This window comes from Pipistrellus hanaki (assembly GCF_964339955.1).
Source record: "Pipistrellus hanaki genome assembly, chromosome: 7".
Classification (NCBI taxonomy): Eukaryota; Metazoa; Chordata; class Mammalia; order Chiroptera; family Vespertilionidae; genus Pipistrellus; species Pipistrellus hanaki.
Window position 1 is genome coordinate 40,497,626 of NC_140509.1, and position 18,432 is coordinate 40,516,057.

An 18,432-nucleotide genomic window follows, 5' to 3' on the forward strand; every position below is an offset into this window, starting at 1 on the left:
AGGGAGGGATGACTAGGTGGAACCAATACTACACTGTTTTAATCAAACTGCTGTCCAATAAGGCTGGCTATATGTCTGGTAGGCAGTGCCCCGGCCTGATTCTTCTTTAGGAGGATCTCGGTGTTAGGCAGTGGGTTCAAGAAGGCCCCTGTGTATTGGCCCCTGGGTTCTTCACTTCTTTATGATACTGTGTTAAGACTGTTAGCTCAAAGCTTGCCAGTGCCAAATCCAAAAGCTTCCACACCCAATTGCCTTAAATATAGCCCACCTAGGCTTATTTTTTAACCGTCGAGAGCCTGCCTGCTTTGTACAGCCCACAAAAATGCACCCAACACCTGCTAGCCATATATAAGACAACCTTGTAGCTTAGCTGTGAAAGCCCCCACCCCACTGCTTCCTGTGTCAGTCGCTCGGGCTGCTATAACACCACAGAGGGAGGCGTACACAACAGGCCTTGTTTCTCGCCGTTCCAGAGGCCGGGGTGTCCGCGGTCAAGGTGGCAGCAGGGTCAGGCCTGGTGAGAGCTGTCCTCCTGGCTTGCAGATGGCCACCTTCTCACTGTGTCCTCACATGGCAGGGGGTGGGAGATGGGGAGGGAGGTGGGCTGGAGGTGGGAGATGGAAGGGAGCTCTCTGGTGTCTCTTATTATGAGGCACTAGTTCTATCATGGGGTCTCCACCCTCATGACCTCCACTAATCACCTCCCACATGCTCCACCTCCTAATGTCGACATATGAATGAGGCTAGGGGGTCACCCACAAACAGTCTATAACACTGCCCTTCAGCCTGAGTGGCTCAGTGGTTGAGCATCGATGCAGGAACCAGGTGGTCATGGTTCAATTCCTGGTCAGGGCACATGCCTGGGCTCCATCCCTGGTAGGGGTGTGCAGGAGGCAGCTGACTGATGATTCTCTCATCATCAATTTCTAAACTGGGCTCATTCTCTACATATAGTTAGCCCCCTCCTTCCATTATTTTATAATACACACACACACACACACACACACACACACACACACACATACTAGAAGCCTGATGCACAAAGTTTGTGCACTTGGGGGGGGGGGGTTGTCTCTCAAGAGGGGGCCTGCACCCTCTTGCAATCCCGGAGCCCTTGGGGGATGAACAGCTGATGGTTTAGGCCCGTTCCCTTAGCGCTGCTGTGGAAGTGGGAAGGCTCCTGCCACCACCACTGTGCTTGCCAGCTGTGAGCCCAGCTTGTGTCTGAGTGGCATTCACCCTGTGGGAGCGCACTGACTACCAGGAGGCAGCTCCTGCATTGAGTGTCTGTCCCCTTGTGGTCAGTGCACGCTATAGCGACCAGTCGTTCTGCCGTTCAGTCGATTTGCATATTAACCTTTTATTATATAGGATAAAAGGCTAAGCGACCTTCTGACTGCCTTGTAGGTATGACACGCACTGACCACCAGGGGGCAGATGCTCAAAGCAGGAGCTGCCATGATTTGCAGCGGGGTTGTTGGGTGACACACTCTAGAACTAGAGAGGAGGGAGCTGGAATCCGGGCTGTGTCATCTTGAAATCTGGGATCTCTGCGGGGGAGAGCCGGTTTCCGCCAGGCCAGGCGGAGGGACCCCACCTGCCAGAGGGACCCTGCTCACTCCGCAGACATCCTTCGAATATGCATTTTTCTCTTCTGGCATCTTGGATCATTCTCTTTGGAACTTGATTTGACCACAGGACTTGAAATTAAACTGCGATCCTTTTTACCTTTGTTTTTTAAAACTACTTTCACTTGGACTCATTTCTCAACACTACCACGCTTCGTTTTCCCATCCTGTGCGAACAGGCTCCGCCTCTCCAGGACCCTCCTTTTTTAAAATGCCTACAGGTTCCCACGCTAGCAAGTTGATACCCTTGTTTAAGAAGTTTTGTGTTTAACACCCCCTAACTCTGAGGTGTAATGAACCTGGCTTTTTCTGACTGGGATCTGAGCATTTGTGGGTTTTTTTGTTTCTAAAATTCTTCCCACTCATCCTCCTGGGACAGACTCTCAAGGTTGGCCCCGCCCCACGCGGCGGCCCCGCCCCACGCGGCGGCCCCGCCCCACGCGGCGGCCCCGCCCCACGCGGCGGCCCCGCCCCACGCGGCGGCCCCGCCCCACGCGGCGGCCCCGCCCCACGCGGCGGCCCCGCCCCACGCGGCGGCCCCGCCCCACGCGGCGGCCCCGCCCCACGCGGCGGCCCCGCCCCACGCGGCGGCCCCGCCCCACGCGGCGGCCCCGCCCCACGCGGCGGCCCCGCCCCACGCGGCGGCCCCGCCCCACGCGGCGGCCCCGCCCCACGCGGCGGCCCCGCCCCCCACATGGTTTCTAGCGTTAAGTCTCCATGGTTACGCGGCCGGTGCGAAGAGCGCCCAGCTGCCCTGGAGGCTCCAGAAAGGAGTCGGATACACTGGGCTCCGGCTCTGATTCCGGCCAAGGTCGGCCCACTCGGGGCTCCGGGCCCTTGAGATGCGCCCCGTGCAGAGGCGAGCGTAGGCGGCGGACAGCCCGGCCCAGGCGGACCAGCGCAGCCCGCGGAGTCTGACTGAAAATGTCTTTCTCCCAAAACCGGGCCTCCGCCGAGCGGATCCCGCGGCCCTCTCCGTCCTCAGGTTAGGGTTTTAACTGGTCTTCCTGTCTGCCCAGCGCCGCTGGCACCCCCGGGAGCCAGAACTCGGGAAAGTCGATGCTTCAGACAGTGAGGCGGGCAGGGTCCGGAGAGGCGTCCGTAGCGACCGGGAGCACGGAGCCGACCCGCGCTTGCGCAGGCGCACAGACACCAGCGCCGGGAGCGGGGGGACAATGAATACTTGTTACAAGCTATTTCTTTTTTAAAATATATTTTATTGCCGAAACCGGTTTGGCTCAGTGGTAGAGCGTCGGTCTGTGGACTGAAAGGTCCCAGGTTCGATTCCGGCCAAGGGCATGTACGTTGGTTGCGGGCACATCCCCGGTGCGGGGTGTGCAAGAGGCAGCTGGTCGATGTTTCTCATCGACGTTTCTAGCTCTCTATCTCTCTCCCTTCCTCTCTGTAAAAAATCAATAAAACATATTAAAAAAAATAAAGACTCCTTACCTATTCTAAAACAATTAAAAAATAAAAAATAAAATATATTTTATTGATTTTTTTTTTTTTTTTACAGAGAGGAAGGGAGAGGGATAGAGAGTTGGTTACATCGATGAGAGAGAATCATCGATCAGCTGCCTCCTGCACGCCCCCTACTGGGGATGTGCCCGCAACCAATGTACATGCCCTTGGCCGGAATCGAACCCGGACCCCTCAGTCCGCAGGCCGATGCTCTGTCCACCGAGCCAAACCGGTTTTGACTTACAAGCTATTTTAAGCGCTTACCTTATGCCAGGCACTATTTTAACCACCAAGAATCACCCCTGTCAGGAGGGGTCCCAGGTGGTCTGGTTGTACTGGACACAATGCCAAGTGCGACCTCTTCGGAATAGGCTTTTCCCTGAACGCTGAGGATGCGGAGAGCTGGCTCCATCCACCCGGGCTCGCCTTCCTTGTGCTTTACGTGCTCAGTTTCCCAGGCTCCGCCACTGATGCTCAGGAACATGCGGGCACCCCGTAACCATGAACAGCTACCAACTTTTCCTGGTTTACAGTCAATGGACGTGATAACTAGGAGTTCATTTTTCTCCCTGATGCGTAACTCTCAGAATATGTTTTGAACGTTGGTTTTTAATGAAGAGACTAAACTCCAACGTGGAGGTGCAGTAAAGACAATTTAGATGATCGGAGCAAGAACGGCTTTCCAAGTGTCTTATAATTATGAAAGGGTCATTTGGTGAATGTGGTGGAATACGCATTTCCCCTTTAAAGCTGAACTCTGCCACCTACGCGGGTTGGGGTGAGGTTTCCCATTCTAAACGTCCCCCTCCCCCCAATATTGTTTAGCCTTTTTAAGAAATTAAAAATAGGATATAAATTCATGATATAAATTCATTTTGGTGACCACCATTATTTAAATAAAAAGGAAATGTTTCAGTTGTTTGATGTCCCAGTTTCTCTGTCATCAGCAAAGTCCTTCATTTTTGTAAATATAAAACAAATTAATGCAAAACAGGAGAGGCCTACATGCTAATAAATACGTATAAGTTGATAAATAATATTATGACTCTACAAAGAGAAATGCAAAGAGAAATCTAAACAAGAAACAATATATAAATACAAATTCAAAAAAAGTAAATTATTGTTTTATTTAGCCAGAATGCCTCCCACGCAGGCAGAAAGTGTTATAAAGAATATCATTCGAGAAATAGGACAAGAATGTGCAACCCTTGGAGAGGTGACCTCTGAAACTCTGATTGCTTTTATGGTAAGAATGAGTATTTCTGTTAATTATTGCTCTGTTTTTAAAATGTTTTTAAGTGGCACCTATTTTCCTCTCAAACTTCTGTGAAACTTTCCTAAATGTTATTCATTTGAAAACGTATTGAGATTATCGGACAAGTTAGCAAAAAATACTTTTTTAAGAAGTCTATAAAGCATGTCAGTTCTAGAATTATAGAGACTGATTTAAAAGATCTTGGTGAGTTTTAGAAACATCAGTAGTGTCAGAGTTTTTATTTATTTAATATATGTTTTACTGATTTCAGAGAGGAAGGGAGAGGGAGAGAGAGATTGAAACATCAATGCTGAGAATCATTGATTACTGCCTCCTGCACGCCCCACACTGGGGATTAAGCCCACAACCTGGGCATGTGTCCTGACTGGGAATGGAACCATGACCTCTTGGTTCATACGTTGATGCTCAACCATTGACCCACACCAGTTGGGCTCAGAGATTTTATAACATGTTTTTGTTCACTTGTAAACATTACTTGTTACCTTGGTTTCTGTGTTAGCTTTTGGTTTAACAATACACAGTAAAAACACAGTAAAATATTCAAATAGTTTCCCAATCTAACACCTAGCCATTGCTTTTAGCCTATTTCTCCATATAATTTTTCTAACACCACATTCAGATTTGATATTTAGTACTTCCTTTCTTCGACCTCTAATGAAGGTGCTGAAGAGCTGGGTAATAAGAAAGTCAGCTGAATCATCAACGCCTGAGTCATCAAGAGGCAGTTGCTTAAAAAGTGGAAACATTAAGCCAATTTTACAATAATATGGAATGGAATTATTTAATGGGCTTTCTCTTACTCTCAGGTGAAAGCCGTCGTCCTGGATCCCAGTAATGGCTTTAACATGGATAGACCCCTCTTGAAAAGTGACGTGGAGAAACTTGTTAAGGTGATTACCCAACCGTTCTCAAACTTTGAAATACTTATTTGCAATTATAAATAAACATGGTATGAGTGTTAGCCGTTATTGACTTCATCTCCAGGAAGCAAAACCCCACCAAATGACGGTGTGAACAAATAAGAGACTTGTTTTTTCTCATAAAACAGAGTCCAGAGGTACATATGCTGTTATTCCTGGCTTCCTGGGTCACCATCATGCATATGGATCACATCCAAGGGTCACAGATAGCTATTCCACCCTAAGGCAGGTGTAAGGGGGGGAGACAAAGAGCGAAATGCGTGTGCCAATTGGTTTCTCACTTTCTATTGAGGAAAATAACAGCTTTCCCAGGACCCCTTCCATGCTGCCTGACCAGAATACTGCAAGTCAGCCTGAAAAGTTGATTTCCTTTTCTTTTTCAGTTGAACAAATCTTTGCCCCAATCCAAACTGAGGCTTTGTTAGTAAAAAAAAAAAAAAAAAAAGAGGTATGGATACTGGCTGGTAGAATGTCTGCCACAGTATTTTAGAGACATCATGTTATTAATCTAATGTTACATTCAGAACATTATTAAATGACTTGTCATATACTGTAAAATTGCATAGTACTAAATAAAAATTCATATAATTAGATTTTCTTTATTTCATTTTTTCTATCACCATTTATCCCCCCTGTACCCTCCTCTACCATCACTTACTGTCCTTCCCACTCCCAATCACCACATTGTGGTCCATGTTCATGAGCTCTCATGTAATTATTTTTGGCAGTTCTCATCAGAGGATATTTTTCCATTGGTTTTTGGAGAGAGTGGAAAAAGGGAAGGATAGAGAACAGAGACAAGCATCAGTGTGAGAGAGAATTGATTGGTTGCCTCATGCATGTGCCCTGACCAGGGCTAGGGATTAAGCTTGCAACCGATGGATGTATCCTTGATCAGAATGGAGCCCTTGACTGGAATCAAACCCGGGACCCTTTAGTCCACAGGCCAACATTCTATACATTGAGCTCAACTGGCAAGGTCTATCATATATTTATTGATTCAGTGTTATTTGTGTTTTTCAATTCTAAAGGAAAAAAATTGAAGCGAAAGTAACTCATAATTAGAAATCAAGTAGACATACCTGAAAACCATTTAAAAAAATAATTTTTATTGATTTCGGAGAGGGAGAGAGAGAGAGAGATAGAAACATCAAGGATAAGAGGGAATCATTGACCGGTTTCCTCCTGCACACCCCACACTGGGGATTAAACATGTACCACAACCAGGTATTGAACTGTTACCTCCTGGTTCATAGGCCAGTGCTCAACCAGTGAGGTCTGCTGGCAGGACTGAAAACCATTTTTAAGAACTAAAGAACATCACTAATTTTTTCCCTATGTTTTAATTTTGACTCATTGGATTTAAGTGCTTAAATACTCATTTTCTAAATATTCTTAAATGTATTTCCTAAAAATCCAACATTTAAAACATATATTCTGGGCTTAATGATTTTAATTCCCTTCTTTACATGGAAGACTTGAAGCAAGCTTTCACCAACTTGTATATGGATATTTTCTGGGTTCACACAAATGGCGGAGAAAGTGTTCACCATCCCCCTCTTCTCTCGCAGCCAGCAGTTCACACAGAGGAGCCCAGGCCCATGTGCAGGGCTAAGGGTCAGGAAGAGCGCTGGGAACCTGGCCTGGGGGAATGTTGTTAGGGGGATCATGCAGGAAGGGCAGAAGCCATGGTTCTGCAGGGCAGCCTGGAGCGGGGTCTCTCGGTGCTGATTTTAAACGTGGTATGGAACCTGTTCTTAGCAATAGGGGCAGTGACGGACGGTCAGTGAGAAATTCTGTTGGAAAACTGTGGAGGAGAATCAAGGAGGGGCGTGCATATTTTTCTTCTTTTCTTGGCTCAAGAAGAGTTTTTCTTTTTTCCTCTGATTCAACTAAGTTGGAGAGAATCAAGCTCAGCATACTCTTAGTGTGACAGGTATATTAACTATCAATGCATATCACAATTAACATGACAAAGTTTTATTTTTTTCAGTTAAAAATTACTTGGATAGTAATATTAAATTGGAATTGAAAAAATTAAAATTAAAAAAAAATGTTGTAAAAACAAATGACCTGGATGAGGTAGACTTCGTAAATTCTGTGTTTAGAACCATCCTCCTCCACTTGGAGGGTCCCAGGTGCACAAGTTCCATAAAGACAGTGTCCTGTCGTCTTGATTCTTCCCTTCCTCCTCCCGGAAAGGCAGGGCTGGTGCTAGGGAGGTGGGGGCAGGTGATGCTGCAGACATGCCAGCCAGCTGCGGATAAAGCCTAAAGGGGGAAAGAGTGAGACAGGAAAGGGAGGGGGACGGTGGAGAGGGGAGGGGAGGGGAGGGGAAGACAGGAGGCAAAAGCTCAGATTGATCATGTAATCTAAAGGGGCAAAGCAGGGAAGGGGTGGGGGGAGGGGGAAAGGACAAAACACACCAGAGGAAGACATTTTGAAATGAAAGGCAGAACCAGAAGAATTTTGTGAGCAGAGGAGGGTAGCTGCAGCAGCTTTTTATAAAATGCATATGACCTCCAGCATCAGGAAGCGAGTGTTGTTTAAAGGCTCAGTTAAGTAGGGATGAGGAGTTTGAGACAAGCTCTGGACACGACTCATGAGCTTCATGGACCATTTACCTACATTCGCACTAGACTAACCAAAATGTCAAGTTTCTTGTCTTCAAATAGACTACTGTATTAACCTACCTGGGTATGGTGATACTGTTGTGGCCAGCAAGACCCGGTGGAGGCAGAGCTCCAGATGGCTAGCAACACCCTGTCGAGGCAGGACTCCAGGCCAGGGAAGGAACGAGCAACTCCAAGCATGCTACTTTTGTCCCCGTCTTGGGGATGCCTGGCAGATTATGATTGGCTGAAGGTTTTGACAGGGAGACGTCAGATATAAGTTATAGAGTATGTAGCATGTTACGCTTTAGCCAAGCATAACTGTTAGTCATAAAGTAGTTCTGCTGCAAGGCTCAACCCCCAGGCAGGCACGTCCTGTTACCAGTAGCCGCAAGGCAGGACAAACAGACCAAACCAGGTGAAACAGAGACTGCTTAAGCTGAAAATAAACCCCCACCCCAGGTGTTGTATAAACTTTAAATGTTACTCTACCAGTGGAATTTTTCCATGGCTTGTGGCTGGCGTTTCTTTGTTGAAGCTTTTGGCCGGTCATGGTCTGCCAGGCATCCCTAGGACAGGGATGAAAGTAGCATGCTTGGAGTGGGTCAGGGCTCTCATTGCTCGCCACTGTGTCAGTTGAGACGGGAGCCCAGACTCGAGTTCGTAATAAAGGCTTCCTAAATTCCAATTTGGCTGACTGGTGGTCGTCATTCGTGGGTTACCCATAACAATACTGGTTAACTTGGGGGAAATAACTTATTACTTAATAAATGCTCTTGGATCTGTGAATAATAAAGCATGAAGTCCTCAAAAAGAAAGAATAGTAAGAGGAGTTATTGGTAGATAAGTATCAAAAACTATTACTTTGATGTTTCCTTTAATCTTAGCCAAAAAGCTCAGAAACTATGTTTCCCTTGTTTTTTAAAAATAGGTTTAGAAAGTACTTTGGATCACTTTAGAAACTATACCTAGAAGCATTCATGGGGTATTCTTTCCTAGATTTGCCTGCATCGTCTACTGGACAATAGAAATCCATCCCTGGACACCATTAAGATGCAAGTCTACTTTGATATGAATTATACACATCGAGGTAAACACATCTATTTTGATATGCTTTTTAGAAAGTTTTATATTGTATTTAAGGTAATAAGGGCTTTATTTGGTTGACAATGAAAAATTTAATTTTTTGGCCTACGATATCTTTTGAAATTTGTGCCAATTTTGAAGAATCCTATATAATAAAAGGCTAGTATGCAAATCGGCTGAACGACGGAACAACTGGTCGCTATGATGCACACTGACCACCAGGGGGTAGATCTCAACACAGGAGCTGCCCCTGGTGGTCAGTGCGCTCCAGAGGGGAGTGCCGCTCAGCCAGAAGCCAGGCTCACAGGAGCTGAGCACAGCTGCGGTTGTGGGAGCCTCTCCCGCCTCTGCTGGCAGCACTAAGGACCCCTCGGGGGATGTCCACCTGCTGGCTAAGGCCCACTCCCCACATCCTGGACTGAGAGAGGACACAGGGCAGGTTGAGGGACTGCGCCCCCCCCCCCCCCCCCCCGGGCACGAATGTTGTACATCAGGCCTCTAGTAGTATAATAATGTTGGAAATGCTAAAGGAGAAAAACACAAATGGCCTTTCAGAGTGTTAAAAGTATATTCTAGCCTTAACCATTTTGGCTCAGTGGATAGAGCGTCGGCCTGTGGACTGAAGGGTCCCAGGGTCCCAGGTTTGATTCTGGTCAAGGGCATATACCTTGGTTGCGGGCACATCTCCAGTATGGGGTGTGCAGGAGGCAGCTGATCGATGTTTCTTTCTCTCTCTCTCTCTCTCCCTTCCTCTCTGTAAAAATTCAATAAAATATATATGTTTTAAAAGTAAATTCTAATTATTATGCCCATAATAATTGTGTTTCCAAATATATTGTGTTGAGAGAGAGAGACAGAGACAGAGAGAGGAAGAGAGAGAGAGAGAGAGAGAGAGAGAGAGAGAGAGAGAGAGAGAGAGAGAGAGAAAGAGAAACATCGATTTGTTGCTACACTTATGTATACATTCATTGGTAGATTCTTTTTTTTTTTTTTTTTTAAATAAATTTTTATTGTTCATATTATTACAAGTGTTCCTTTCCCCCCCCTTCCCACCCCACCCTCTGCCCTTTCCCCACTCCCCATTGTCCTCATCCATAGGTGCACAGTTTATGTTCAGTCTCTTCCCACATTCCCCTCTTCCCTTTTCCCCAAGAATCATCAGTTCACTCCCCTTCCATACCTCTGATTCTATTATATTCAACAGTTAATATTGTTCATCAGATTTTTTTTTTAATTTCCTTGGTTTTTAGATTCACTTGTTGATAGTTACGTATTTGTTGTTCATAATTTTTATCTTTATTTACTTTCTCTTCTGAAAGAACCCCCTTCAGCAATTCATATAATTCTGGTTTGGTGGTGATGAACTCCTTTAGCTTTTTTTTATTAGTGAAGCTCTTTATCTGACCTTCGATTCTGAGTGATAGCTTTGCTGGGTAGAGTATTTTTGGCTGAAGGTTCTTGCTATTCATCACCTTGAATATTTCTTGCCATTCCCGTCTGGCCTGCATGGTTTCTGTTGAGAAATCAGCTGACAATCGTATAGGTGCTCCTTTATAGGTAACCACCTGCTTAGCTCTTGCTGCTTTTAATATTCTCTCTTTGTCCTTTGCTCTTGGAATCTTAATTATGATTTGTCTTGGTGTGGTCCTCTTTGGATTCCTCTTATTTGGAGTTCTGTGTGCTTCCTGGACTTGTAAGTCCAATTCTTTCCCCAGGTGGGGGAAGTTTTCTGTCACTATTTCTTTCAGTATGTTTTCGATATCTTGCTCTCTCTCATCTTCTGGGACCCCCATGATTCTGATGTTGGATCGTTTGAAGTTGTCCCAGAGGTTTCTTACATTATCTTCAATTTTCTGGATTCTCTTGCCTTCTAGCTTCTGCAGAGGAGTGTCTTCTGGCTCTTTATGTTCCAAATCTTTGACTTGATTCTTGCGATCTTCTATTCTGTTTTTAGGACTCTGTAGAATATTTTTTATTTCAGACAATGTATTCTTTATTTCTTGTTGATCCCTTAGCATTTCTTGTTGATCCCTTTTCATATCCTCATAGGTCTCATTTATTTTATCGGCCTTTTCTAGGAGTCTCTTGAAAAACCCTATAAGTGTGGTTTTGAACTCTATATCCAGTCGCTTTTTGTCCTCCATTTCTTTCGTTTGTGATCTATTTGGTTTAGGCATTTTCGCAGGCAGCTTTCCTGATGGGGGCGGAGTTTCAGGGTGGAGCCTACAGCCTTGGCTTCCCTCAGCCCCGCCCTATGCGACTCCTGAGACTCAGGGTCCTTCAGTACTTGTTGCAAGCGCCTCTGAGAGAAAGGTGCCCTCGATTTTCGCCTGCTACCAAACAGTGTAAGCTCTCCCGCAATGGGCCCGAAACTGGGGTTCAGTTCAGTTGGAAGTGGAGTTGGAGGTGGTGTTCAGAGCAGTCTGGAGCCTGTCTGCTTCCCGCCAGGGCAGTCCTACGGCACAGCCGGCCGGCCCTTCTCTGCGCGGTGTGCACGCGCCTCTGGGACCTCCTTTCGCTGCTTCCCCGAGTACCGCCTTACAGCCCAGCTCCCTCTGGATGAGCCTGGGTCCCCGGGGTCTGGCCTAGAACGGGGGTTCAGAGCAGTTGGGGGCCCAGCACAGTCCGAGTGTTTATCTCCTTCCCGCTAGGGAACGCCAGCCAGGCACTCGGCCTCCCTCCTCTCCGGCTCCGTCCTCTCCACGCGCGCGCCGCGTGTCTCCGTACCTTGGGCTTTTACAGCTCCTCCGCGCTTCCTTCTGGTTTTCTCCTTGCTTCTCGTTGTAGAATTTCCAGTCAGTTGACTTTCCTGTAGTTCTGGGTAATGTCCATTTTATATTTTAGTTGTATTTTATTGAAATTGTTGCGTGCGGCTGCGGCTAGGTGCCTACCCGAGCAGCCATCTTGGATTCTCTGTCTCATTGGTAGATTCTTGTATGTACCCTAACCCCAGGTATCCTGCAACCTTGGCACATTGGGACAGCGCTCTAACCAACTGAGCTACCGAGCCAGGGCAAATCTATTGTGTTTTAGTTGTTATACCTTTGATACATAATAATTAGAAACTAAAACAACCAGTGCATTAAAGTTAAAAGTTTTTAATTTGCTGATTTTTTGTGTTCCTGGTTTATATTATCTCATAGTGCTTATCTAAATTATGTACCTAAAACAAAAATGAAATGAATGATGGTAAATTTAAGTTTAGGACATATTTTCTTATGTAAATAGTTTAATGCTATATCAAAGAAAAACTGGAAATGAGATAAAAGAAAACAAATTCCCCTATAGTCTATACTGCTTCTGACCCACTATAATGCAGTCATTATTAACCGTTGGTTAATTTGCATTGTCTTTTTTTTTCCTTCTATGTATTGAATTTTCATTTATGCTTCATATGTAAAATCATATATCTTGCTTTTTTGCTTAATAATAATGAAAATTGTAAGCAGTTGATGCCATCATTTCAATTTTTTAATTGCAAAAAGTTCTGTTGTTTTTATAAAAAGATTATAGGTATGAACTGTGCATAGTTAATATAGTAATTATGATAAAGTGAAGTGTTTTTGTTGAGTTAGTTGCAAGAATTGTGCTGCTGGTAAATTGTGGCTACTGCTACAATTAAGCATAGACCTCTTTAAATCATAGGAAGAAGGGAGAGGGATACTGTTTTTGAGGCAACATTATCAGTAATGCTAGTTGTCAAAGGAAATTTATCTAGAACTGAAATACAAATACACACAATTGAACATAAATATCTACACATCTATGTGTATACTGTATGTGCTTACATAAAGCATGTGTATAGTACAAATATTTATATTACATGTCTATTATCTATATACTTAAGGACTGGTGCATGAAATTTGTGCGCAGAGAGGTGTGTCCCTCAACCCAGCCTGCACCCTTTCCAATCTGGGACCTCACGGGGGATGTTTGACTGCCTCTTGCAATCCGGGACTAACTGCTCACCTGCATGCCTACCTGATAGCCCCTAACCACCTCTACCTGCTGGCCTGATTGTCTCTAACTGTTCCCCTGCCAGCCTGATCACCCCTAACTGCCTCCCCAGCCATCTTGTTCACCCCTAATTGCCCTCCCCTGCTGGCCTGGTCACCCCTAACTGTCCTCTCCTGCAAGCCTGGTTGCCCCTAACCACCTCTGCCTCAGCCCCTGCTATCGTGGCTTTGTCCAGAAGAACATCCGGATGGATGTCCAGAAGATGTTGGTCTAATTAGCATATTACCCTTTTATTAGTATAGATTATATAACATAAGCTTTAAGGTAGAATTGCATTAGTAGAAATGAGACATTGGGGTAAGTTTTTGCATTTAAAAAAAGTTTATAGTGGTTTGATATGATTCAAATGCACTTGTTTATGCCAAAAATCAAGTCTTTAAGAATAGTATTGCTTGCTCTAGCTGTTTTGGCTCAGTGACTAGACCTTCGGCCTAAGGACTGAAGGGTCCTAAGTTCATATAATACAAATATTTTTACTAGATGTTTATTATGTATATATTATAAATTGTCTTGTACAGTTTCTGCTTAATTGGAAGGTCTTAGCCCTCTGATATTACTGTTTGGATATTCCATTTAAAGACTTATGTGTTTTGACAAGTATGCAATTTAAATTGCTGTGTTAAATCTTTCCCACTAGATTTTTTTCCTTGAGGTTAATTGCTGTCCTCTGTTTATTACGACATCTGATGAAAATTGCTGTTTTCATGCAGTAGAATTGCTATACCCAAGCCGTTTTCTTTTTCTGAGTCCTACTTTCTCATGTGAGAAGAATTATAAGTATCAAATATATGAAACATTATCTTTTGCCACTTTCAGAGGAGTTTATTGAAGAACATCACCGGATCGTGGAGTCTAAATTAGGCTTAATTAGCAGAGAAATTACAGATAACAGAGCGTGTACCCGAGAAGAACTGGAAAGCCTCTACAGAAAGATTGTCAGCTACGTATTACTGCGCTCTGGGGTCGGATCCCCTACAGACCTCAAGATTGTCAGAGAGGCAACAGGTAAAAAAACACACAGCAGCACAATTTCCATTCTGTAAGTGAAAATATCTGAATGCTGTATCTTATAAAATGGGCTCAATTACAAGTGTTGAAGATTGAAGATGCCCTTTGACCTGAAAACAAAATTAGCACCAGTATAATAAGAGGTTAAAACTTACCGGGACTCCTTCTACACTGTAGCTCTCATTAGAAAGCTTGTTTTAATCCCCATTGCCAAAAATGACTGGTGATGCTTACTTACTAAAAAACAGACATGAGGCAATGGCAGAAGTTCACCAGCTCAACTTTAATATATGATATATTTTGCTATGTTCTCTGAAATCAGAATCAGAAATTTAAAAAAAAAAATCACGTAAGCAATTCTACAAAGACAGGCCCTTTAACTTTTCGGCTGAAAGGAACGTGTGATTTAAGTTCTGATGTTTTTATTGTATCACCTTGTTGTTCTTGTGGTTTGTTTTAGCTGCCCTGCAGAGTATTTTTCCTCAGGCCGAACTTGGGACATTTCTAAGACTCTCTAGGAAGGAAAAAGAACGCCAGCTGAAAGAACTCGCCATGATTGTTACTGGAATCCGTTTATTTAACCGAGAGACCGGAAAGGGAGGAGAAGGCATTGAATACTGTAGGTATATCCTTAGGTGAATTCTATGGGTCATGCAGGTTTAAAATTTAACTTGCACAGTGAGGAAAATAATTCCCAACACACCACGGCTATTCTTAGATTTAAGGTTTGATTGTACCTTAGTTACATCTACAGTTCATAATGTGTAGTAATTTTTAATTTTGCTGGGACAAGACTTCAAGGTTTATGTGTCATGATGCTAGTCTAGAAGAGGGAATCAGTGAAAGGAGTGAGGAGGCCTGCCTGGAAACCATTCTTTGGGCTTTGTGTGCTTTACTCCCAGTCAGGTAACCAAAAGGGAGTAAAACTCGATGATTTGAAAAATAGAAATCTCTCTAAAAATGAAACAGTTGCTGCCGAAATCGGTTTGACTCAGTGGATAGAGCGTTGGCCCGTGGACTGAAAGGTCCCGGGTTGGATTCCGATCGAGGGCATGTACTTTGGTTTCAGGCACATCCCCAGTAGGGGGTGTGCAAGACGCAGCTGATCGATATTTCTCTCCCATCGATGTTTCTAACTCTCTATCCCTCTCTCTTCCTCTCTGTAAAAACATCAATAAAATATATTTAAAAAAAGAAACAGTTGCTGATGCAGTTAATGGAATGAAAAGGTTCAACATAAGATATCTTCAAATCTGTAAATTCAAGAGCATTTACTGTTCTGTAATATACTTACTGCATGTGTTGTGTATAAGTCTGAAAGGACTCATGAAATATTTGATCAAGGATCTACCAGTGGAACTATCTTCTTTAGGAGTTTGATGTACATATAGACCCACTGATAAAGGGTTAGTATTTTTTTTACCAGATCACTGATCTAGTACAATGGGGTAAATTTTTGCATTTTAAAATCTGTTCTAAAAAGTCAGGCTCCCATTCTTCATAATGTTCCCTATTTTGCTAGACTATTCTGTTATTTTAAAGTATTGTAATGCATTTCTTGAGTTGTATGCTGTTTCATCTTCTTTACAAACAGAAAAGAAGATATACAGAAGGAAAGAGAGAGTGACTTTTCTAAAGGCATGGTAAATAGTACACAATACCATAGCCTACCAGTTTTTTAGGCTCTTCTGTATTTCAGTGGCAAAAACTGATCTGCTCTACCTTTTGGTTATCTTTCTGACAGTACGTTTTATTTGGACAGGGTTTTTATTATTATTATTTTTTTATGGTTTAGGACCCATTGAAGTATATGCCTCTGAGCATTATTAATTTGGTTGGCATAAAACTAACTCAACTTAATGCTCAAAATATGACCACTTTCTAGACATTTTAGATGAAAAAAAAAATGTTTTTCTTGACTTTAGAGAGAGAGGAAGGAAGAAGATGAGAGAGAAACATCGATGAGAGAGGAATGTCAGTCAGCTGCCTCCTCCACACCTCCCCCACTGGGGATTGAGCCCATAACCCAGGCATGTGCCCTGACCAGGAATTGAACTGGCTACCTCTCAATGCATGGAATAACACTCAACCAACTGAGCCACACTGTCCAGGGCTTAAATTTCTTAATGTCTCTCTCAATACCTTTAAAAACAGTGCCAGCTATTCTACAGGAAGCAATCCCAGCCACCACTGAACATATTGACTCCCAACTAAGGATTGCTCAAGAACAGGCATACCGCTATACCGCCATCCTTGAGAAAGTGACAAAGAACCCGCTCCTGGTTGCAGACATGCAGCCACATATGTTAAAAGAAGTACTCTATAATGTGCGACAGTATGAGCTCTTCCTTCAGACCATTTTGGTGAGTTAATGCCAAACTGACCTGGCCTTTCCCATAGATGTCAACCTCTTTAGATATTGAGCTGAAACAAAAGGTAGAACCAGGTCATTGATAAAGAAGGCAACCTAATAACTACTCTGTTTATTAGTTTTTTAATTTATTTTTTATTAATCCTTACCCATGGATATTTTTCCATTGATTTTTAGAGAGTGAAAGGGAGATCTGAAACACAGAGAGGGAAACATCGATGTGAGAGAAACCCATTCATGGATTGGTTGCCTCCCACACACCCAACCAGGGTACATGCCCTTGACAGGAATTGAGCCTAGGACCCTACAGTCCATGGGCTGAGCTCTATCCACTGAGCCAACCCAGCTGGTTTTACCCCATTTTTGAATTTATTCTTGTATATTGTATAAGAAGATGATCTAGTTTTTTTGTTGTTTTTTTTCATGTGTCTATTTGATTTTACCAACACCATTTATTGAATTGACTGTCTTTAACCTATTGTATGTTCTTGTTTCCTTTGTCATGTATTAATTGACTGTAGAGGTATGGGTTTATTTCTGGGCTTTTTATTCTGTTCCATTGATATATATGTCTGTTTTTATTCCAGCACCATGCTGTTTTGATGGCCTTGTAACATAGTTTGACATCAGGTAGCATGATATCTCTAACTTTATTCTTCCCCCCCCGCCCCCCAATATATTTTATTGATTTTTTTTACAGAGAGGAAGAGAGGGGGATAGAGAGCCAGAAACATCTATGAGAGAGAAACATCGATCAGCTGCCTCCTGCACCCCCCCTCCCCCCCCCCGGGGATGTTTTCACAACCAAGGCACATGCCCTTGACTGGAACCGAACCCGGGACCCTCCAGTCTGCAGGCCGATGCTCTATCCACTGAGCCAAACCGGTTTCCGCCAACTTTATTTTTTTTCTCTAGACTACTGTGAGTATTCAGAGGTCTTTTGTTGTTTCATATAAAATTTTAAATATATATATATATATTTTATTGATTTTTCACAGAGAGGAAGAAAGAGGGATAGAGAGTCAGAAACGTCGATGAGAGAGAGTCATCGACCAGCCGCCTCCTACACCCACCCCCACTGGGGATGTGCCCAAAACCAAGGTACATGCCCTTGACCAGAATCGAACCCAGGACCTCTCAGTCCACAGACCGATGCTCTATCCACTGAGCCAAACCGGTTTCCGCCAACTTTATTTTTTTTCTCTAGACTACTGTGAGTATTCAGAGGTCTTTTGTTGTTTCATATAAAATTTTAAATATATATATATATATTTTATTGATTTTTCACAGAGAGGAAGAAAGAGGGATAGAGAGTCAGAAACGTCGATGAGAGAGAGTCATCGACCAGCCGCCTCCTACACCCACCCCCACTGGGGATGTGCCCAAAACCAAGGTACATGCCCTTGACCAGAATCGAACCCAGGACCTCTCAGTCCACAGACCGATGCTCTATCCACTGAGCCAAACCGATTTTGGCTATTTCATATAAATTTTTGAATTATTCTAGTTCTGTGACAAATGCCATTGGTGTTTTAATAGGAATTGTATTTCAGTCTATAGATTGCTCTGAGTAGTATGGACATTTTAATGATATTCTTTCTATTAAGATAGGATAGGTTTCCATTTATTAGTATCTTCTTCAGTTTCTTTAGTGTCTTGTAATTTTTGAGTACAGGTCTTTTACCTCCTTTGTAAAAGTCATTCCTTTTTGATGCAATTGTAAGTTGGATTGTTTTTCCTAGTTTCCCTTTCTGATAATTCATTATTGGTGCATAAATATGCAACTGATTTCTAAATATTAATTTTGTACCCAGCTGCTTTACTGAATTAATTTATCAGTTCTAGTAGTTTTTTTAATGGAATCTCTAGGGATCTCTGTATATGGTATCATGTCATGTGCAAATAATGACAGTTTCACTTTTCTTTCCATTTTGGATGTCTTCTATTTATTTATTTTTCTTGTCTGATTGCTGTGGCTAGGACTTCAAGTACTATGTTGAATAAAAGTGGGAAAAGTGGACATCCTTGTCTTCTTCCTTATCTCCAGGGGAAC

General features: G+C 43.5%; 1 protein-coding gene across 5 annotated transcripts in view; it reads left to right on the plus strand.

The window, feature by feature from the left end:
* Positions 1 to 2,326: 2,326 nt before the first annotated feature.
* The window catches only part of CFAP206 (cilia and flagella associated protein 206), a 29,578-nt gene continuing 13,472 nt past the window's right edge, over positions 2,327 to 18,432 (plus strand). For 3 of the 5 annotated variants that reach the window (XM_084890741.1, XM_084890744.1, XM_084890743.1), the window contains exons 1-7: positions 2,327 to 2,613; positions 4,223 to 4,335; positions 5,172 to 5,255; positions 8,897 to 8,987; positions 13,817 to 14,005; positions 14,469 to 14,627; positions 16,163 to 16,371. In XM_084890741.1, coding sequence (XP_084746867.1) covers positions 2,553 to 2,613; positions 4,223 to 4,335; positions 5,172 to 5,255; positions 8,897 to 8,987; positions 13,817 to 14,005; positions 14,469 to 14,627; positions 16,163 to 16,371 — 906 coding nt within the window. In that variant the 5' untranslated portion in view covers positions 2,327 to 2,552. The remainder of the gene's footprint in view (positions 2,614 to 4,222; positions 4,336 to 5,171; positions 5,256 to 8,896; positions 8,988 to 13,816; positions 14,006 to 14,468; positions 14,628 to 16,162; positions 16,372 to 18,432) is intronic. The other 2 variants (XM_084890742.1, XM_084890745.1) reach the window with 2 other exon arrangements.